Raw genomic sequence first — 23,825 nt, forward strand, 5'->3', positions numbered from 1 at the left:
AACTGGAACTCAACCTGAAAGGAAAATTCAGAGTATCACAATGCGGCTGACTGTTCCGCCAACCAGGTTACCATGAAATATCTTTGATGTTTTAAGAGGCTTTACAAGTACTTGGAGACCAATGGATTCGGAAAAGAGTTTATATTCTAAACAATATTTTACGTAGCACCAAAGTAAAACGAGAGAATATAAAACACAAGCCCAACACGCAGCAGTGTCCACTGTGAAAAATGATTCTGTCCTTCCTGCCATCATCACTTGATAAGGTACACGATGTAAACATTTGATTAGATTGTACCTGATGGCATTTTTATTTCCCGAACATTCTCTTCCAGCAGTAAAAGTGGTATATTTAAATTATGGCTGGATTGCATCCTTTCAGCCAACAGCAGGCATTTATTCATTTATTTTAACTTTTATTTATCAAAATTTGCACACACTAAAATGGTCGGCACTGTGAGCAGGCACGGGGCTCTGAGCATTGTCACTACATGTAATCCCCACCTTCCTCTTGCGCTTCTCAATGTCCTTCTCCTCCAGCTGACCTGGTACAAGCCACCTTTAGGTGCACACATCTTCCTCTCCACCCTCTTAACTCAGAGCAAGGAACCCATGTCCTAGAGACCTTCCTGGGCTCCCAGCAGGAAGGTTCATGGCTGGTGGGGTGTCTGATGGATCCCCCAAGGGCAGGCATGAGCAGAAGGAGGAGCTTGGGATCTGTTCAGACCAGCAGCAAAACAACACAATCAACAGTGCTGTTGAACAAGCACTTGAATCATAGAATCACAGAATCACAGGATGGGCTGGGTTGGAAGGGACCTTAAAGCCCATCCAGTGCCACCCCCTGCCATGGGCAGGGACACCTCCCACCAGCCCAGGTTGCCCAAAGCCTCATCCAGCCTGGCCTTGGACCCCTCCAGGGATGGGGCATCCACAGCTTCTCTGGGCACCCTGGGCCACTGCCTCACCCCCCGCACAGGAAAAAACTTCTTCCTAAAGTCACTATGAGCCAGCACAGGTCTCTTAACAGCCCCATCCATGCCTCCTCTGCCCTGCTCAGCATCCCTCTCCCACTCGCAGCAAATCCCACCTGGGAAATGAACTAGTTAAGCACTGGCAGTGCTGCTTTGCCAGGCAGATTCTCTATGGTTAGCCCAGTCCTCCCAGTAAACTGCTCACATCATTTAAACCCGCGTCCTGAACTCATCAAATGGTCTTCCCCATGCAAAAACCCATCCAGTATGGGGAAGGAAAATATAGAAGGATAAATGCCATTCTCTGAAGGGCTCATCCATCGACCACATTATAGATGATAGCAGACTCAAAAGAGGTTAAGAAACAGGATAAGAAACAGGCAGAATGTCCCTGCAAAGGGCATGGAGGAGCTGGCCACACAGCAAACCAGGCTCTTCGGTGCTGCCTGCTCCTCTCTGGGGCAGAGACCCCAGGATAGCATCCATGGGTCCTGGGAACATCTCAGCTCTCTGAATGCTGTCTCTGCTCGCACAGCTCCTGGGGAGCATGGACCGGGCTCTGCTGGTGACTTATCTGCAACAGCCTTCCCTCAGCTCTGTCCCTAGCATCACAACCAGCTTCATCCTTCTTTTTTTTCCATGGGGAAAGGCAGAAAGAGTGAGAAATGAAGGCAAGCACTTTACAAAGCGGTCTCTTCCTCTTTCTTCCCCCAGATGTCTTCTCTAATCTCCCAGGGGAGGTGGACGCCACAGTGACAACAGCGGCCAAGGCTCACTGCAGGTGTTCAGCTCTTCTTGCTGCTTTTGGTCTACTTCCATGATCCTAATTAATCCCTCCAAAAAATAAGCTAGCAGCACTCACAAAATGTTCCAAACAATAAAGATCAAAGGCAGTAAACCCCAGCGGTTGTGATGAGTGCCAACACACCTAAGGGAAACCACCACCAGTTAATAATAGTAATATAGCAAAGGATATGAGGTTTATTGACCAAATCAGACATTGCTTGTCTTTCATTACTACAGCATCCTCAGAATCTCGTCTCCAAAGCCTCTAGGGTGGGAAGGGTTATCTCTATATCACAGAAAGGGAACTGAGACAAAAAAACCCTCCCAGATGCGTTCCTTAGCACAGGCTCTGCTGCTTTCTGTGGATGCGTAGCTCTCCATAGCCACGCAGGGAGCAGAGGTACCTAACTTTTGGATGGTTAAAACTGTCCCTTAAATTCCTCTCCAAGGTCCACTCAATTAGACCTGAAAGCAAATATCATCTTTGCTGCATTTAGCTGGTGAGCAATCACTTCAGGACATGACAAGGACTCCCATTAGAATCTTTAGAATTTGATGGTAAACATGAAAAAATCAAAGAGTTTTACACCACAACTTGTGGCCAAACTGTGCCAAAGCACAGAAACCAGCCATTTTCCTGGAGAACTCAGTCTGGGATCCTGACATCCCTGAGCATGGGATTAAAGAGATGGCAGGGCAAAAGAGAGGGGAAAAAAACCCAAAACCCAAAAAGAACCAAAACCAAAAAAACCCTGTTAAAACTGGTTGGATGAACTGAGAGTGGGTCAAATTAAAAAATGCCTTGATCTTTGTATCCTTAATTTTTCTTTAGTTTGAGTGGAAAGATATGACCTAGAGCAGTAGTTCCACTATTAGAGTAGAAAAGATAGAGTAATACACAACTTTGGTGGGACAGAAGGTCCTACTGCCACAAGCAGAAACCCTTCTGACACCCCAGAGAATGGGAACATACCCAGCTACCAACATCTGCCAATGTATCTGCTCACATACCCACGCACTATATACAAAGTGCAATCAATGGGTTATTACAGAAATAAAAGTGTTTCATTACATATCTTTCCCTGTTTATAACTGAAAGAAGCATCTAAAATAAATATTACAAAATTACTGAAAAGATCTGATTTTTATGACAATTGAGTAAATGCTGTGGTAGTTATGGAAATAATGCTGAAGTCGATGGGAACACATGTACACAAGAAAAACAATCAAAGCATTACATAATATCTGCCTTGTCCATTCATCTCCAGATTGTCACTTGCTAGGATCTGAATAAAGTGGGTAGAAATCTGAACAAGAACAGATTAAAGAAAACTCTGGAAATACCTGTTCTACTCCTGCCTATTATAACCACTTTCGCGTTGTGTCTCTCATCTCTTTCAGAGTACGTGAACCACTGCACCTAACACAGCCCGAAAAATACACAAAATCAGAGCTTTTTTCTGCCAGCAAAATATTGTAAAATAATAGCAACGGAGGCAATGCATTCACCAGCCTTTGGAGGTCAGTGGGAGTCATCCCACTGGGTCCCCCAGAGACCAGCTCAGGTCCTGAAGAAGTGCAGCTGGTGGGAAGTCCTCATCCACGTCCTGGGAAACGTTCCCCAAGACCCAGGCTCAGCTCCTCCTGCCTCTAACATGGAACACACGATCACCTCCCCGCTGAAGAAAATAACAGCACCTGCTTAAAAGCTTTGAAATGGAGACCAGGATAAACCAGGATAAATGAGATGCTGTCCTGGCAGCAACTACAACCATCAGTGTGTGATCAGCTTCTCCTCAACATCACCAGGGAAAGACAGACCTCCTTGGAGAATGATCTAACTCCATGCCCTTTTCTGCAGTTTCTAGAGAAGGAGCCAAAGACCCCTCTGCTCCCAGCTTAGACACATGGCTGCAGGTGGGATGGGGCCAGTCCTTCTGCAGATGAACCCAAAATGAGAAGAAGCCCAACCAAGAAGGCTCCATCTTCCTGCAGGCATGATCTCAGGATGCTCTCGGTGTCACTGATCCAGCGGCTGCTGGCTGGGACAGAAGGATGCTCTGATAAGAAGCTGTGCCACCACACCAATGAATAGCTCTGACGAAAGCGCTGCAGATACTACAACATGTAATCAAGTGCATAAATAATTTGTTATACAACAGACCTCGGAAAAACCCAATCAGTTCATTATTAGTAATAACTATGTCTATTGCAGCATCCCATCCCCGGGGGCCACAAAAGAGGTCAGTTGTGCTGAACACAGAACACTGGTAAAAAAGCAAATCTGCCAGAGTATTTGGGCATCTGAAAGCGGAATAAATGAGGGCTGCACAAGTCGCTAAAGTGAAAACAGTGTAAATAAATACCAATATTGCAACAGACACACGAAAAAGTCATTTAGTGAACATCTTTATCAGATTCACAGCAACAAAGAATGGCTCATTATTCCCCATAAACCATATCAAACCAGACATTTCATTTTCCAATAATAAACACTGAGCATTTCCAAAACAATTTGTTTTCCCTTATGTTTTCCTACCCATTCCTGATGCTGATGGTTCGCATTCAGAGGCAGAGCAGACTATGCAGGTCTGCATGCAGATCAGATAAGATGGAACAGCTCTTTTTCTCATTTTTTGTCTTCTTGTTTTACACAGTATCAATAAATGAGATCAGTATCAGATCTGCATTTATAGAAACATATCCTCCCATCTCACATGCTTGTTCCTCTGTTAAGAAATTTAAAGCTTGGCTTTGGGAAAAAAAAATATTTCCCACACTTTTTTTTTTTTTTAATATAAATAGGACTCCCATGTCATATGTACTTCTATGTTTATATTAAAATCATGGATTCAGGGAACTACAGAGCCAAACAACACAGCGTCAAAAAATGTAACAATTGTATATTTAGAGGAGGAAATAAATCAACTTCTTTTTCTTGGAAAAACCACATGGAAAGAAAATAAAGGTCTACTCACACTGTACAATGAGCTGTACCAAAGCTTCTCTGGGTTTCACATTAAACCCATTGTATTGGCTCGTCTGGCATCTGTAGGTTCCCGTCATCTCCCTGGACACGTTCACTATCCTCAGGATCCCATCGTAGCTCTCCGTCTGCATCGCCCCGTCCGGCATCGCCACCTCCTTGTCCGCTCGGGACCAGAGAATGATGGGCTTGGGCTTCCCCGTCACCTGGCACTGCAGCTCGATCGTGTCCCCTTCCCGGGTCACCAGGGGTGACTTTTCTTGAGGAACAGTCAGATTGGGTGGGACTTCAAAGGGGAAAAAAAGAGATGGTTCAACAATTAGCATTACAGAAACATCAGGTACCTTTCTTGCTCGTACAGTCATCATTATCTATCAAAAACCAATTTATACATGGGCAGCAATGCATATTGATTGCATTTATTGGAAGTCTGTGGAATACTACTATATTTAGAGACAAAGTGCTCAGCTGCTCAAAGTGCTTAAAATAAGATTTAACAGCCCCAGCTTTGACACTTATTTGCCTCCCTGTGTCTCTGACATGCCAATACACCGTACCAGTGTACACCAGTGCGTTCAGACCACTGGTAGCAGATCACCACAAGTTATGGCTTTCCTCTGTATGAGTATTTGGCACTAAGAACCTTTTTTCAATTTTTTTTTTTTTTTTTTTTTTTTAATAACAGACTGGCTGCTGATTTTATCCAGCTCATAACGGCTGCACAATGAGGAAGAATCGTGCCAGTTCGGAAATCAGCTCAGAACTCAAGACCTGAAACCAAAATGCAACTGGTGTCTTTCTATCCGAGGAGGTTTATCAAAGTGGTATTTTTTATTCAGAGAGATTTGCATTAATGAATCTGGAAGGAATATGTGAACACCTGTTTCCAGCAGGAGTTAGACATTCCCTTGGAGCAGGAACACTTGGCACTGCCGCGCAGCAAGCTGGCGATGCCCAAGGACCCATCCTGCCTGCTCTCCGCAGTCTTGCATGACTGAGACTTTCCGATCCCCTGCAGCGCCTCTCCGAGCTATCAGCCACCATTCTGAATCACCAAATCTCTGCAGCAAGAAGAGCTCGTTTGCCATGGAAGAGATGCTGCTGTGCAAAATGCTTGATCAGAGCAGAACGGGGTGGTCCCCTGGCAAAGGCATTGGTGTTTGCACAACAGGCATCCATGGGAGCTCCCACCATTGGTCCCACCAGGGCGGCCCCTCTGCCTCAGTCATTTAGGTGACAGTGGTTGATAATAACAAAGCGCTGCAAGCACTGCTGGCCTGGCGAGAATGGTTTTGCCATGTTGTGATGGTTTTGCCACGGCTGGGAGGCAACCCCACACAGCCGCTCGCTCACCCTCCCCCCTCCCAGGAATGGGGAAATAATCAAAGGGATGAAAGGAAAAGAGACTCGTGGGGTGAGATAAGAGCAATTTAATAACTAAACTACAATAATACTGGAAATAATAATAATGATGATAATAGCAGTGATATATACAAATGAGTGACACACAGTGACACTGCTCACCACGCCAGGACCAAGGCTCAGCCCGTTCCCAGCCAACGATCCCAGAGCAGGGAGAGTCCCGAAACCACAACCCCAGAACGGAGATAAGAGCCCGAGTGTCCGAGAGACCGAGACGACCCTGAGAGAGGGGCGACCCGGAGGGAGCCAACCCGGAGCAAGAGAGAGCCCTCCTGGGAGCATCACCTCTTCATGTTGTCCTGCCCTCAACTCTTTGCTTTAAATGCCAGGACTGACGAAATACAGCCTGCACCATAACTCCTGTCTGCAGGAAAAAATCATTAAAAGCTATTTTCAGGCCTTCAGAGACAGAAACAACATACTTGTACTGGTGAGAAACAGTCCGCTTTCCTCCAGGATCTACCGCATGTCTATGGACCTGAAATAGGTGGTAGGAAGCAGAGTTTAAATCAGGGACTGTCACAGGTACCAAAATGCTGTTCTCAGCTGCTTTGAGGGCTTTAATAGCTCCTGAATCTGGGGGGACATGCAAAAGTGGAAATAAGTTTTTCCACAAGAGAGCAAAGGAAAAAATATTTTATACTTCAAAAAAGAAGAAGAAAAAAAACAAAACCAAAGAGACTGCTTAATAAGACATTCCCAACATTAATAAAACATTCCTATTTTTCACTTATGCCCATGTGTGCCATAGCAGGTCCTGAACACAGGCCAGTGCCCAGGAGACCTGGACCACTTGGAGAGAACCCAGAGGAGAACCACCCCCTGAAGATTCCCAACAGCCCCATGGAGCAGGACATGAGATGGGCCACCCCAGTGAAGGGAGGGTGGTACCAAACCATGATGGCAGTCTTGTCAGAGCTCTACCAGAGCTCCGAGAACAAAATGAAAGCATGAACTAAACGGGGAAAAAGCCACTGTTTCAAGAAGGAAAAGAGCGTTTAAAGAGAAAGGTTTGAAAGCACACTGTGCACTGCCTGCCTACAGGAAGAAGCTTCCTCCTATTTTTTCCAGATCACCTGGCTTGTGGCTTCTCAGCTGAGTTTAAATAACACACAGCTCTGCCTGGATCAGCAAAAAAAACATTGACTTTGTCCCTTCCTGCCTGCACAGTGGATCTGCTCCCCGCTGTGCGTGTGCTTTGATCACAGCATGTCCCAGTTGGTAGGGATGCTGCAGGCTCCTCGGAGCTCTCCTCTCGCTCCCTGCCCCTCCGGCACCTCCGGCTGCAACCTTCTCCCATCTCAGGGATTCACTGGCCGTGAGAACCCTGAGGCCAAAACTATAGGGTCAATGCCCTCAAACAAAATGCCTGCTGTCAAGAGGAAGGAAAAGAAAAAAAAAAAAAAAAAAGGTCTGCTATCGGCTATATACCAGTCTACGGTGCTATCTAGAGCTCTGCTGCAACCCCACAGCCCAGATGGCTCCAGGACATGAGTTCTCCCTTTGGTGGTTGTCCGTGCAGACCTATTTCTGAACACGTTGTGCTGGCAGCTTGTCCCGCACTCCAGCTTTTCCAGACCGTCATCAGAGCAACAGGTCTGGACTATAAAATCACTCTTAGCCTCAGAAATCACCCACTTTCCAGCTGGGGCAAGGGCTGGAACTTCTCATCTCAAGCACTGCGGCAGGACCAAGACTTGCCTTTGTCACAGCAAGTGGTCCTGTGCAAACGCTGCCCATGAAGGTGACACTGATGGAAGAAACAGCAAAAAAGAGAGAGGGAGCAGCAAACCCAGCTTCATGCGTGGAGGCTGAAAGAGGGGAGATTGAGATGAGATGTGAGGAAGAAATGTTTTCCTGTGCAGGGGGTGAGGCAGTGGCCCAGGGTGCCCAGAGAAGCTGTGGATGCCCCATCCCTGGAGGGGTTCAAGGCCAGGCTGGATGAGGCTTTGGGAAACCTGGGCTGGTGGGAGGTGTCCCTGCCCATGGCAGGGGGTGGCACTGGATGGGCTTTAAGGTCCTTCCAACCCAAACCATCCTGTGATTCTATGGTATGATTCTATGAGGCTGACGTGACCCTGCACTTGAAAACAGGGATTGGACACAAATAAATTGAGGAGCTGTTCTGTTCCCCAGATATCCACAACGTTGTTCTGGTTTAAGAAACTCCTTCACTAAACTTTTCACGGGAAGAGTAAACAGAAAAGTTCAGTGTGTCCACGAGGTGGAACTAGAGAGGAAGGAGGGCAGGGATGTAGGAGTGCAGCTGGGCGCTCCCAAAGACTTGCTTCCCATGAGAGACAGGGGAAATCCAGAAATTCAGACACTCTGAGTAAACTATGAATCATATAAGGAAAAAACCAGGAAAGAATAGACCTCGCTTCACATCATCATGCCTAGCCTCTTGGAGGCATTTGAGAGGAAAGAGAGTGGATGGCATAGGACAAGCATCTCTGGGGAAGGGAAAAAAAAAAAAAGGAAAAAAAAAAAAAAAAAAAGGAAAAAAAAAAGGAAAAAAGGGGAAAAAAAAAAATGCATGCCAAAAAGGTCCCGTGCAGATGCACACAAGTCATTTACACATTTACCCTCTCTTTAACTCCGTTTTCCTTCTGAAAGATAGAGATAATAGTACTGCAGAAACTGCACACTGCCAAGATAAGGACCAGAGACTGCGAGGTCTGCAGGCAGGCTGATAAGATAGGCTGTATCAGTCCCCCAGATGGAGAGATACCCTCAAATGCCCTGACTCTCATCTTCTCCCCTGGCATTTCGCAACCCAACCAGTATCTGTCAGGTTGTAAGCCAGCCAATACATTATTATGGTTTACTGTATTTGTTAATGGTCTTGTTACTGGAAACAGAGAAGAAGAGAGGTGGGACAAGGCCATCTATTGAAACAAATCATTTCCTGGGCAGTGCCATCAATAAGAAGCCTGGCTGCAGCTTTCCTGTATCACATTTGACTGACAGTGCCCAAGACAGGGAGCTCTCACAAAGCACTTCCCTCCCCGCCCCCCACAGCAGCTTTGGCTACGGGTCCCCTTAACTGGGATGCTGATTCTCTCCTGTCTAATTAGGCAGAAGGACAGCACTGAATGTCTGCTCAGGGAGGGGTTTGGTAGGGTTTCCTTTTCTATACCCATCTTTTTTATTTTTAGAAATTCGCAGGTATTTAATTATCTCCGAGATGTCTATTCCACTGTCAAATTTGGCTTAAATTAGCGACAGGGTCAAAAAAATATCCGAGGGTGTGGGGGATTGCGACACAGCAACCAACAGGCACTGGCAGCCTGATCCCACAGGACTTGTTTCCATAAGCAATAAAGCTAAAAAATGCCAGAAAGGAAACTCAGATCAATGCAATGCCCACAGAGAAATCAGGAAGATTGTGAGGAGAGGAGAGCTATAGAATTGAGGAGAAAATAATAGTTCCAAGTTTTTCTTCCCTGACTACAACCCAAGATGTGGGGAAGCCTGAGGATGTGGGACCAGGTGGCTGAGCCTGCTGTGCAGAGGGCGGTCCAGCAAGTCTGAGTAAGCCAGGGTGGAGAATCATGGAGTCATTTAGGTTGGAAAAGACCCTTAAGATCATCGAGTCCAACCATTAACCCATCACTGCCAAGTTCCTCACCAAACCGTGTCCCTAAGCACCACATCCACAGGTCTTTTAAATCCCTTCAGGGTTGGTGACTCCACCACTTCCCTGGACAGCCTGTTCCAATGCTTGACAACCCTTTTGGTGAAGACATTTTTCCTAATATCCAGTCTAAACCTCTCCTAGTGCAACCTGAGGCCCTTTCCTCTCATCCTACCCCTGGTTACTAGAAGCAAGGATGCCCGAGCTGGTGCACAAGCCAAGATGAACGAGCAAAGGTGGGTGAACAAGGGTGCACAAGCAAAGTGCATGAGCAAAGGTGCAAGAGGAAAGGTGCAAGGGTGCACGAGCAAACATGCACAGAAAAAGGTGTGCCAGCAAAGGTGCTGCCACTGGGACAAGAAGAGGGAGTTGACAGCTAAGCAAATGAGTAGGGTGCCGCCAGCTGTGCCAGGGTGCTTCCAGCTGTGCTGGGGTATATCCAGCTGTTACAGGGTGTTTCCAGCTGTGCCAGCCTCCTTCTCCTGGCAGGTGCTGCTGCGGCAGCCTCGGGGGGGGTCAGTCCTGCTCGCTGAGGCATCAGCACGTCTCCTGCAGCACCAGCTACGCTGCCTGCTGCAAGTAAAGGTCAATTCTGTTCCTGCTTGTGCAGAATAATAAATGAGCTAAACCCTATATCTGAAGCAACAAACACAACCTTATTCATCCAGCAAGTGGCTTAAAAAATAAGTTGATACTCTTAGAAGTTAAATCTGTTTCCTAAAGCAGAGGGTTCTCACTTGAAAATGTAAAGCATCAGTAACTCTGAAGTAGCACCTACTTTAAAAACACATACTATTATCCCTTGAAATAGGCAGAGGCACACATGTAAGAGGGCTATTGTTGATATATGTCCATTCCTGGCTCTTAAATAAAAGTCTGAGACAACCTTTGCCTCCAAAAGTCGCTGACTCACCAGAAGGTCAGATGGCAGAAGGTACCACTCTATTCTTGACCTCTTTTTCCTGTTAAACTGCTCCCTAGGCAGACGTGTCTGTCTATTACCGGTGATAGGAAACAAGACTAGACCCTTCTGCCTGATCTCTGGTGGTAGTTCTACCGTAATTCCATAGGATCCTTGATCCAGCACAGTCACTGTGTCTATAGGAGGATGGAGACAGGACCAAAGGAGCTATTAAATTAGAAAAAGCCAAAATGGGTCAGCCTACTATGTTTCTTCACTGTGTATTCTGGGTAGGCACAAACTAGTTCTAGTCTACTCTAGATCTCTGAAATTCTGATGGGGCAAGCCTTGTCTCCAGATAGCTTAATGAATTGGCAAAGAGGCGACAGCAGAGGCAAGAATCTGCTTACACAGAAATCATTCAAAGGGGCAGAAGACAACCAGAGTGAGAAGGACAATGAGCCTCTAGACATGGTGACCCCAAGGTAGGGTTCAGGGGGACAGCACAGCTCTGAGCTCTTTACTGGGGATTGCAGATGGCACAGGAGAAGTCGGGGCTATGGTCACTACTTGTATCTCCTTGGGGGCCCCGGAGCAATGACTGAGCAGTGATGGGGAGGGTGTGGGCTAGGAGTTGTGGGCTAGTGTGAGCCGGCTGCTTAAAATGGACTAATGGGAATAACTAGTAATTACAGGATAAAGAGGAGCAATGGAGTGGTTGAGCTGCATATCAAGAAATAATCCATCCTGGAGATTACTCAGAGATAATCTCCCAAAAGAAGTGTTGGAAGTCACAGTGTTCGAGTGATTTAAAACCAGCCTGGGTAAGGAATATTGAAGAATCTGCACTGGACTGGCTGGGAGACAGAGGCGACATTATTTGTGTATCCTCCTTTCCTAATATTTATGAATGTGAAGGTCTGAATTTCTATTATTAATCACCCTCTGCCAGAGACATGCATTTTGGTCCCTGTTCATGATTCATCCTTATGTGATGGAGGGTTTTTTAAAGAGAGGGCAGGCTGAGCTTTGGCATAGGAAGCTGAGCTGGTAACACAAAATGTATTTGAGCAAGATCATTCAGCCTTTGAAGTGCAGCAAGCGAGAATTATTCAGGTTTTCTAGACATTTCTGTAAACACAGACTAAAACTGCTCAGCGTGCCCTTAACGTGCGCTTCTTTTAGAAGAAGTGTTGGGGAATACTGGGGAGCATATGCTGCAAGGGTCTCCGGAGATGAGAAAAAAGCCTGGGGGAGGCTGCTGATCCAGCCCAGCGATTGGAAAAGCAGCTGAAGTCAAGAGAATTTCCTTTAACCTTTCCATGGCCTTTCATCACCACGAAAGGGGATCTATCTAGCTACTCACGTGGAAAGGAAATGGAGTGACCTGTAAGGAAATCATGTCTTGATTTCACGGTTGCTTTCCATTCTCATTGCTCTGGTTGCCTGTGTGCTGTCCTGCCTGTATGCAAAGAGAAGGCATCGCAGCCCGGGTTTTCTCGGGCACAAGCCACTTCTAATGACAAGTGAAGACGTGAACATCAACCACAGTTGGGGCTGGAGTAAGAGATCTGCTTAGACCGAGAAATAATAATTCCAGAATCAGTTCTTACACCTCAACGTACTTGTAATACCTTAAAACACCACCTTACTCTGCAGTCAGACTCTGAAGAGGCACATTTTAAACCCAGAACATACACAGCCAGCGGCAAATTACCCAAATTAGCTTCCAGTGATCTCGCAGGAGTCGTGCTGAGGAGCTCCACTAGCCATACGCAATGCGAGATGATGAGCTGGCTCCACAGCCCTCCGGAGAGGAATAAAGAGACGCCGCTAAAGAGAGTGTCTGCTCCCAGAAACCCAGCTGAGATTGATCCACGGTGGATGAACACACCCCAGAGAAATCAGATTTCCCTGGGGGAAGCCAGTGCTGGGAGGGAAGGGGGTCGCCGTCCTCGCCCCCCTCCCCGCAGGAGCAGCAGCCAAGCTGGGAGCAAGCTGTGTGACGGGAAGGGACAACGGCTCCCAGGGATGGAATTAAAAAGAAAAAGCTCTGCACATTAAGTACTAAAATAAAACTATAAAAGAAAAGCTTTTTTAACAAAATCTGGCATTTATCTGTCCCTTCTGCTCACCTATTCCTTTCAAAGATAAATGCCGAAGACAATGGCTCACAAAAATAATCAATTCCCTGCAATAATGGAGCGTCTGTCTATTTTCAGGTATGTCTCAGCGTTGTCCCTGTATGATCACTCTGCACACTCCTTAAGGTTTACAAATATCTTAATTGGGCAACTAATTGTCTCACAAAAAGCATTTTTCCACTATGCAAAGAGGCAGCACAGTGATTTTAATAAATATTTACAACTAAAATTAAAGTCTCTTACATATCATCAAAGGAGGAACAAGATGACCAAAGGACACATACTTCACAGAGGTCACTGCCACGTGTCCTAACACATCAGCCTGGACGTTTAAGTAATTCATTATTTAATAGCTAGCTGACTAGTTCAACAGAGACGCCCTCTGATCATACAGCAGGGAGGATACACGTCCTCATAGATACCAGTTCTTCAGGAATTTCTCTGTCTCTGGAAGTGCTTATAGAATCACAGAATGGTTTGGGTGGAAATGGACTTTAGATATCATCTAGTTCCAGCTCCCCTGCCATGGGCAGGGACACCTCCCACTAGCCCAGGTTGCTCAAAGCCTCATCCCTTACGTAAAACCAAATCTATCTGTCGGCACAACTAGCCTTGGGGGTGGAACAGGAGACCCGGAGGCCACCAGCCTTCCCTGTGCTCATGTCCCCCTCTGGGGTGTGCCTAGCCCAGGGTGGTACATGCTCAGCACATCTTTAGGTTGACCCAGAGATGAATAATTTGGTTGACATATTTGCCACATAGGACATTCAATTGTGCACACACTGGGTAGGAGTGAAACAGTAGAAAGGGCTCTCCCAGGAAAAATATGGTCACCCCCATCTCCAGCCCCAAGAGCATCAGCCATCCCCGCCATCAAGCCACAAATCAGAGCCATGCAGCCAGAGAATGAAGTAAAATAACCCCCTGCAATCACAACTCACTTCACTGCACAACACTGCCTCCAGGGGGAAGATGAAAAGAGAATAAGCCAGACGTGACAGATGTTACATCTCGTACTGTACCAATACTGATTTCAGGGAGATAAAGACAGCATAAGAACCATACTGAACAGAGCAGACCATACATCACCCAAAGCCTTATTCTTCCTGCTTTGAATACAAGATTTAAGGCAGAGGAAAAGATCACTTAGAAAGACTAACACACTTTCTTGATCCACCTCTCTTTTTTGCTTGCCATGAGCCCATCTTACTGGGGCGGGGGGGGGGGGGTTGCTTCTGTTTTAACACCTTCTGCCTTCAGATTCCCCACGACATGCGCACACACACAGAAAAACCATCCTGCCTTTCAGTAGCATTTGCCCAGGGTTGGTTTTATGGATGACAGGGCTTTTATAGGGCAAAGATTCAACATTTGAGCCTTCATTTCCACTATTCAGTGACCTACTTAATGGAGATGCGGTGGGGAGAGGGCTGCTAGGGGATTACTTCAGGTTTATGTAAGATAATCAGGACATAAATCTGTGCCTTTCCTGCCAAAAGTACAAAATGTCAAGGGAAAAAATATTGCTTCTAAGCAAGTAGAATGCAGAGTACGCCAAGAGACTGGCACATCCCTTGCACCGCCACGCAACCCCTTCCAATTTGCTGGAGGGACAGAGGATTCCAAACCATCTCCTTCCTTCCTCTTGAGGTGATACAGCCTCACATCAGGAATAGAGAATTCTCCCCCAAACCAGCAGACTCACAGCACAATATGAATATATTCATGCAAGTGCTGGCATTTGGTAAACGTGTTTGTGCCTAGGCCTTATGTTCATAATTACTACAGCGGTAATGAATCTTGATGAATCAGTAATGACCTTCAAATGCACACTGAAGCTATTTCAGCCTCCACTTAATCGGGTAATGAAGTCATACAGATAGGCAGAATTTCTTTTAAGATGCTAAATAAGGCTGATCCCAAACGCTAGTTTTTCTTCCCCCCTTCCTGATTTTCTTCAGTGTTACACGACAGTAAATTTAAGAGCTGACATAATTCATCACTGCCTGCAGAAATTGTGACGAGCTTATAGGTATGGCCATCTAACGGATGTTTCCAATAAATCCCATCAATTTCCCAAATCATTCCCCAGCAAGTACAGATAATAGAGAGGTTATTGTCTGACAGATGGGCAATGCATGGCTGCACAAATGTCACCGTCCACTTCACCCTGGCAAGGAGGTAACAAACTTTGCATGCAACTGCCATCCATCACGCCAAACTCAGCTCTTACCCTACAATAATCCTCTCAGTTCATTACCAGTTAGGAAGGTGTGCATTAATCGGCTTGAAGGACATGTTTCTCTTGGCTAAGAGACAGGCTGTTCCCTTGCCCATGAATCTGTTGGTTAGTGCTTCTATTCCTACAGTCTTCATGGGATAATTGAGGTGGGAAGGGGGCTCAGAAGGTCTCTAGTCCAAGCCCTAGCATGACCAGGTGCAAGGTCAGACCAGGCTGCTCACGGCTTTATCAGGTCTTCAAAACATGCCAGGATGGAGATCCCACAATGGCTCTTTCCTGCTCCAATGTTCTCATGGGGAAAAAGTTATTCCTCATATCCAGTCTGAACTTCTCACTTCAACTCATGCCCATTGCCTCTCACCTTCCCAGCATACACTGCTGAGAAGAGCCTGGCTCCATCCTCTTGAGGCACCCCTTATAGGCAAGGGAGAGTTGCTGTTTGGTGCCCCAGGGTTGGACAAGCCCCCTTCCCCCTGACGCTCTTGACCATCTTCACGGCTTCTGCTGGGCTCGCCCAAGTTTATCTAAGCCTCTTCCTGCATCGAGGGTTCAAAACTGGACATGGTGTCCACTGGCCTCCATTGCTGCTGCTCATATCCACTCTCTGCCTACTGGGACTCCGCAGAGCCGCTCCCTGGACAGGCATCCCTAACTTGTTCCACTGCAAGGCAACAGACCTCCACAACCACCTCCCCCAAGCTCCTTGCATTGCTCCAGTATAGCCATTCTGAAGTTAACTAGAAGTCCACAGAATTGCACAAAATCGTCTCAAGAGTGTATATAAAATTAGTGGCTTCCTCCTGTCTCTCAAGGTTTGCGTGTGTGTGCATGAAGTTCTGGGGCGGGACGCAGCAAAGGTGAACTGTGTAAATGCTGGCTGCTTGTTCACTTAGGGACACACAAACTTTGACTCTCTATTGGTGAACTCAACTCTGAGTCTCATTTTCCAAACACATCTTATGCCCAGTCCACCTCTCCAAACTATGCTTCACCACTTTGGCTATGAAGATGCTCCAAAAGACTGTGCTGAACGCTTTACTAGAGTCAAGGCAAACAGCTTTCCTTTCCCTCCCCTCGCCCACAGAGACGTTCTTTTTACCGCAACCAGGTTGGGTCAGGCACAATTCGCTTCTGATAATCCCTGATGGTTGTTTCCAGTCACCTCCAGGTCTTTCACATAGATTGACATGGCTTCTAGGAGAACATGACCCCTCTACATCCCCTTCACCTCCCTCTTGCCTTCTTGGAAGATGGGCTAAAATTTCATTTTTTCCAGTCTTTGTTGGATCTCCTTGGGTCACCATGACTTTTCAAAGATAATAAAGTGGCCTTGAAGTGACACTGGTCATTTCCCTTAGATACCTCCTGTCCAGTCCATGGGTTTATATATATATGTCCATTTTGCTTAAGTGGCCCCATAACTCAATCACATGGCTTTCCTTCCCAGGCTCCTGTCCAAACCCCAGGTCAACCCTGTCTCATCTCCCTGTTGTACATAACATTCTTCATGAAACCCTTTAAGTGGGCAAACCTTCCAGACTCTTGTGAGAAGCAAAGCAGCACTCAAGCAAGATCCATGGTACCAGTATCTACTGAAGATGGAGGGCAGGCTCATGTACTAAAATCTAAATAATTTATCACAGAAGCTGCAAGAGAGATTGTGTCGATGTGACACGTACTTGCAAACTGTTACTGATGATGTGAAATCTGGAGAATAGAACCATGGATATACTCTTGGAAGTAAAAGCCTGCATTTCATCTTTTTGAAAAAGTAGAAAGCATATACTGGAATGTGTTTGGTAAAAAGGGGTCAGAAGTTGTCTATTAAACATTTTCATTCCAGGCTATTAAAATGTTTTCCAGTGTGTTCTTTGTTGTCTTGCTTCTAAACAGCATGCACCACGTGCCTTACCCCAGTGAATAACAAGCACAATCTGAGGAATGCTTCATACAAAAGACAGGGTGGATAGCAGATACAATACTGACACTATTTGCCTCTGCATTTTAACATAGTGATCTGAAAACAGAATTTTTTTTTAATCCTTTTTCTGTAGAAATCACCTTTTTTATTTTTTTTTTTTTTTGGTTCTAACTAATTTTTGTCAGGAAAAAATTCTGCATTCAGAATGTTTTCTAGTTCATTTTATTAACAAAGACTATCTCAGCTGGTAAAGTTAACTATTTGGGGTAAAAGTCTATGAAATCGATTGGTTACAAACCAGCTATTTGCAACAAGCTACAGAAAAGCAGGCCATTACTACTGTGTTACATTTTCCTGTTCCACAGTACAAGATATTTACTACCAGTCAAAGTAACAGCCAAGACTCTAGCTCATCAAAGAGAGAGAAACATTTCAGTCACGGACCTGGAAACAGACATAATATCTACCTTAAACTTTTTGCCTGTTGGGAATAACATGATTCACCAACACGCAATCTTTAAGAAAACGGAGTTCCTTCCTCCATACTTGGCACTCGCTGCTCCATCAGAGCAGCTGGATGGATTTGGTTTGGTTAACACAACACCCTCCTGTTTCTCCTTGTAATTACCTACAAGCTATTTTCTCATGACTCCGGATACCTTAAACAAAGGTCAAACTCCTTTTAGAGAAGCAACAACTTTTCTGACAGTAAAAGAGGACACGTCTGGGTAAACCAGATACTTGTGAGTTCTTGGGAGAACGCACCACATGCCACTTATTTAGGTTTTTCTGTCCTTTAACCAAAGCAACTCAGCCCCTGATCTAGGGTCTCCTTGGAGATCCTCACGGTGAGAAGCGCTCTGTGTATGCACCTTTTTCCCCTGAGTAAAGGGAAGCCATAGCTTGGCTATATCAAATAAAACCAACATCAAAGAAAGCCTCCTTACCTGTACTGCTGGAGATGTTGACATCAATGCTGATATCCGAGATGCCACCTCCCTTCAGAGAAGCAACGCACGTGTACGTCCCAAAGTCTGTGAATTTCAAGTCAATAATGTCCAAGTTGGTGGTGCCCGGTGAAACGTCCGGGTCAGTCTGTGTGATGACCATCCTTTCAGAGCTCCGCAAGGGGCGTCCATTCTTAAACCAGCTGAACGTAAGCTCTTCAGAAGGGATGGCTTCCACCTGGCAGGAGATTTTCACCTCTCGCCCAATCTGGATGTTGTCGTCTTTATGATATGGGTCAGGGGTGATCCAAAAACGTCCTTTTTTTAAGGCTGAAATATGACCCAAAAAAAAAAGTTTACCATAATAAAGCACAAGTTTTCCATATTCAGACTTTGCAAAGACTTATGCTCATGCTTCACTTTATGCCTACATAGGATTCTAGTGGGACCTGCAGTGATAGAACAAGGGGTAATGGTTTTAAACGAAAAGAGGGAAGATTCAGACTAGATATAAGGAAGAAATTTTTTAGAATCGGGGTGGTGAGGCACTGGCCAGGTTGCCCAGAGAGGCTGTAGATGCCCCATCCCTGGAAACATTCAGGGTCAGGTTGGATGGGGCTCTAGAGCAACTTGATCCAGTTGAAGATGTCCCTGCTCATGGCAGGGGGGTTGGACTGGCTGGCAATCAGTCTCTTCCAACCCAAACTGTTCTGTGATTCTGTAATTCTATGATGCTTGGGAAGTCACTGATGCTTCCAATGCACGCATTTAGCACATGGGTTAATTTTTTTGTAGGATCAAATCTTAATCAAATATCATCACAGAGTGTACATTGCTAAAGCACTTGTCATTTCCAAAATGAAAAATAAGAAGTCACAGCACCTAAATTAGGCTGAGCTGCTGACAACTGAAGAGTAATCAAAATAATTCATGAACCTTCAGTGTTTGCTATCCATCTCTGGAGATATTTACAAGCCCTTCCTCACCCCCACGCTATCAGAACACTGAGAGAAGAAAAAACAGAGATATCAACCTAACATCTTTAATACAACCAGCAGTGTCATCTCCAATCTATTCACCAACAGACAGACATGCAAAACAGCTTTGTGCCAGCTGGTTAAATGAGAAGAGGTGAGCGTATGCCTGAGGCTATAGCCTGCCCTGCTTTCACACTCTGCTCCTTCCCTGTGGCAGTCTGGAGGGATCCCTCCATCCCAGAGGCAGGCTGCCCTACCCTGCCTAACGGCAGAGCCGTGGCGACCAACTGCCCTGCCGTGTTCAGGTGGGATACTGCTGCCAGCTCTACAAAGTAAGGGGGCTGAAAGTACATCTTTAGGCAATGGTCAATGGGAAAAGACGAAAAGATGCTCTTCTAGATGATCTCTAGGTTGCCCAGGGAAGTGGTAGATGCCCTGTCCCTGGAAACATTCAAGGTCAGGTTGGATGGGGCTCTGGGCAACCTGGTCTAGTGGAAGATGTCCCTGCTTACTGCAGGGGGTTGGACTAGATGACCTCCATGGTCCCTTCCAACTCAAACTGTTCTATGACTCTATGATGCTGAGATGTAACCACGCAGGAGAGCCCACCACAAGCTCTTCCCTGGCTGGGTGTTGTCAGATGAGGAAAACCCATCCCACACCCTCAGGAGCAACCTGAGGCTGAAGGTTGAACACACAACTGAGAGAAGAACATTGCCACTTAGAAAGGCACAGTGTATCCCAAGGATCTCTATCTGCATCCAAGACTATTTAAGCCTGCAATACAAATTCAATCAATTCTCCAACCCACAGCAAAGCAGAGATAAGATAGTCTCAGCATTTCAAATGGGAACCCCCAAGACAGATGAGTTTTCTGAGGCCACCTCAAAGGCAGGCTCAGTGTTCAGGAGTGCCCTACACCCACACAGGGGCACAGCCACTCCAGAAAACACTACCACCATCTTCCTGGCCCGACCAGTATCTTCTACTGGCATTCCCTCATCAATCTACTGCACAGGAGCAAAATAATACTGCAACTCATTTATCTGATTTTTTTCTTGTCACTCCTTAAACGAGCATAAAACTATCCAGAAACCATCACCATTTACATCAATAAAGTGATTGCTATAAAGCGGCGTTGGGATGATACTTATTTTTGGAAGAGTGCTTCAGAACCAGCCATTAAGTCATTCAAATACACATATATTTTGATATACTGAATATAAAATGCTACTTCTACAATCCCAAGATCCCTCTCCCCCATATACCTGTGCATAAGTATGTACGTACGTTTATATGTGCTGTCTCCAACTGGAAAGTCCCACAATGAAAATATCAGTTAGAAATGTTACAAGCAAATACCCAGGTTGAATACATGCACTGGAAGACAAGTATTTAAATCCCCAATTTCTTGTCATCATGCTGACTTCTACAGAAAAGTTCTCCAAGTTTCCCTGTTTTCCCTTCCCACCCTGGATTCTGTACTTTGGGTAATACGTACTTTCCAGTTTTTTAATGGAAATAGATGTATGAGGCACCAAGCACGCTAAGAAAGCACAGTGCTTTGGTTCCTTACAAGTGGTAAAAATGCTAATTCAGACTCTATTTTGTCAGCTCAGTAGCTCCTTGAACAAAACAACTCTTTGGAGCTTGCAAATGCCATGCCGAATTAGCAACTTTGAAAAGAATTAACATTTAATTAATCATTAGGGGTTTTTTTTAATGTGGGAAAAGGAGCACAAAATCTGGCTACTTGTGGACAACTCCTCACAGATGGTGTGAGAAACTTTTGTTGAGAAAGGTAGCCCTTTAATGAGAGAATGAAAAAATTGTTACATTTGTTGTACTGATCGGGTACGGTGTGAAAGAAGTTTGTCTGGGTGCTGCTATTTAGTTGTACTTGTGTATTCAAGAATCCACGTGGCTTATGTGTCTAAGAATTTATTACTATTTAATTTATTTAAGAAAGCTTTGTGAGTTTTATCAAGATTAATTTTGCACAAAAATGCACTGGTGTCATGGTTTAACCCCAGCCAGCAAAAGCCCCACTCAGCCGCTCACTCACTCCACGTCAGTGGAATGGGGCAGAGACACGGAAGGGTAAAAGTGAGGAAAACTGTGGGCTGAGATAAAGTCAGTTTAATGGGAAAAGCAGAAGCTGTGCATGCAAGAAAAAACAAACCAAGGAATTCATTCACCGCTTCCCATGGCAGGCAGGTGTTCAGCCATCCCCGGGACAGCCAGGCTCCATCAAGCATAACGGTGACTTGGGAACGCAAACACCATCGCTTCAAACTTGTTCCCCGTTCCTTCTTCTTCCCCCAGCTTTATATGCTGAGCCTGACATGTCATGGTCTGGAACATCCCTTGGGTCAGGATATATCCCACTGCTCACTGGTGGGGTGGGGTGAGGAGCAGCAAAGCCCTTGGCTCTGTGTGAGCCCTGCTCTGCGATAGCTAAGACATTCCTGTGTTACCAGCACTGTTTCCAGCACAATACAAACCATAGCTCCATACCAGCTCCTACAAAGAAAATTAACTCTATCCCAGCCAAAACCAGCACCTAATCTTTACTGAGCAGCTCTCATTCCCTTTTAGAGCTGCAGCCAGTTCCCCAGGAAACAGAATGAACACATGCTTTGATTCAAAAGGAGGAACGACATGTTGTATGACAGTTGAAAACTGTCACAGCAAGTAACTTTGAAACACAAGCTGAACCTTTTGTTTGAAAATGGAAGCACAAACAATGCTTACATATACAAAAACCAGTAAATATCTTATGCAAATGAATTTCAGGCAGATAAAAATAAAAGAATAACTCATGATAGGCATGATGAGCAGCACATTTCGAACAGAATTAGTTGCTAATAACTTCAATAAACTGTTTATTTCTGAATTTTTCTCCTTTGCTTTGAGTGCTCATACAGACCATTTCAGCAGTTTCTCACTCCTGTAAAGGAACAACAAGGTCTAATCGAAAAGTCACATTAACTTTCATCTGTCCTTTGTTATGGCTGGTGTGACAATACCCTCTGCAAGCTAAGATGAGGGGGGGACAGCACCTCAAACTTTGAGCCATAAGCCACTTACTTCATGGGCCAGGAAGGGCTTCACTCTCTGGCTCATGGACTAAGTCACAAAAACAACTAAGTTTTGTGGCTGTTGCTTGTTGGTTTGGTTTTATGCAGGCTGAGCATTAGGTACGAGAAATAACTGGGCTGGATCATCCACTGTCCTGATCTCCTATAGCACTCTAACCACCGAAGAACTGTGCAGAGCATACACCTCAACATACAGCTGAGCCAAGTATTTTTCTGTACATCCAAATATAAAGGGTTCAGAGGAGGGCTGTGACTCAGTGCGCTATATGGAAAAAGTTAAGGGTGTTTCCAGAAATTCTGAAGTGCACGAAAAACTTTCTTTGCTCTATTCCCCCAACGAAGCCTCTTAACACCTCTTAACCCATGTGAACGCACACACTATATTAATCAGTAACAGCCATGAAATCCTCACATCAAATAATCCAACAATTCTGTAACTACAACCTATGATTGAAAGTCAACGTCCTGTTTTCATAACCCCATTCTCCAAGACTCCACAAACTTCATAGCTATATATCTTCTCTTACCAACAAATTCAGCAAAAAATTGACTTCAAAATACAGTGTCTATTCAGAGTTAATCAATATTATTAAACAAACTGTATCTGTAAATCCCTAATCTCACCTGGCACCAGAACAAACACAGCGACCTCCGTATCTGGGAATTTCTCATGTGCCACCAAAGCACATGAAAACCACCATCCATACCTGGAAGATGTCCCCAAGAAACCACCCACAGGTGTCCCAAGACATCTGATAGCTGCCAGCACGTGGGGCTAGAGGGTGGTGGGAGCAGCATGGGGCCACGACAGGCACACATGCTTCTCTCTGACCTTGGATCCAGGACTACAGCCAGAACTGTCCCAGATGCGACAGTGCCGAGTTGCCCAACATTTGGCCCAGAAGCAGCCCAAAAACTAGAGTGTGCCCCATTGGAATTCCTGGTGGGCTTTCTCCATAATCCATTTCCAAGGATGGAAAGCACTGCAAGACGCATACTGCCACCACCCCTTCCCCAAATCCTGAAAACGGTAGAGGCAGCTACGGTGCTACAGCACCTTAGGAGCTGAAGCTCTTTGTAGGAAAAGGAAATTGAACGTGAATCTCCCACTCCAGGCTGATGAGACTCCAAATCACTTCACATACTGGAAGCTTCCTGACCTATGAGGTCAGACACCCTCCTGAGAAGAGGAACCTCTCAGTTACACCACGATGGAGAAGAGGACTGTGTAAGCTGGAGTTTAGGGCACTCTTGGCTGGCAGAGACAAGAGGGGCTGAGATGACCCTGCTCAGGTCTTTGAAATAAAAAGTTATTACAGCAATAAAGGGCCCCATTCAGCTAGTCTCAGACTCAGAACTACCAGGGTTGCCCTCGGCAAAATGACATAGGGTCAGCAGACCTCTCCAGAGCGACTGTGCCTTCTGTAGTCTGGGAATACAAAGCTGTGTCTTGCAGCCAAGAATGCGTAGAGTCTTAGATAGACATATCCTAGCAGTGGTGTCCAAAAAGATTTCTGACCCGAGCAATTTACATTGTGTGTTATATACTGAACTCCTGGGAACACGTGAGCTGAGCCTGGTACCAACCTGCCAGGGAATGGAAAAATTTTTTCTGTATGTATTCTGAATACAGGTTTGCATTCATGGTCAATCCCCGTAAAAAAATGCTTTGGATTATCCTCACAAGCAGGTTCTTGCACCATAATTTCCAGGCATCCCCCCTATATAAGGGCAAGTATATTGAAACATGTGACGGATTCTGATTATGGCTTTACACTTTCAGTTAC

At 45.5% G+C, this 23,825-nt stretch overlaps 1 protein-coding gene across 1 annotated transcript in view; it reads right to left on the minus strand.

The window, feature by feature from the left end:
* Positions 1-4,730: 4,730 nt before the first annotated feature.
* MDGA2 (MAM domain containing glycosylphosphatidylinositol anchor 2) overlaps positions 4,731-23,825 on the minus strand; it is a gene marked incomplete at its 5' end in the record, with an annotated part of 110,683 nt that continues 91,588 nt past the window's right edge. The window contains 2 exons of the mRNA XM_010073296.1: positions 4,731-5,032; positions 17,961-18,290. Of these exons, the coding sequence (XP_010071598.1) occupies positions 4,731-5,032; positions 17,961-18,290 (632 nt within the window). The remainder of the gene's footprint in view (positions 5,033-17,960; positions 18,291-23,825) is intronic.

This window comes from Pterocles gutturalis, unplaced genomic scaffold (assembly GCF_000699245.1).
Source record: "Pterocles gutturalis isolate BGI_N339 unplaced genomic scaffold, ASM69924v1 scaffold8637, whole genome shotgun sequence".
In the NCBI taxonomy this organism is placed as follows: domain Eukaryota; kingdom Metazoa; phylum Chordata; class Aves; order Pterocliformes; family Pteroclidae; genus Pterocles; species Pterocles gutturalis.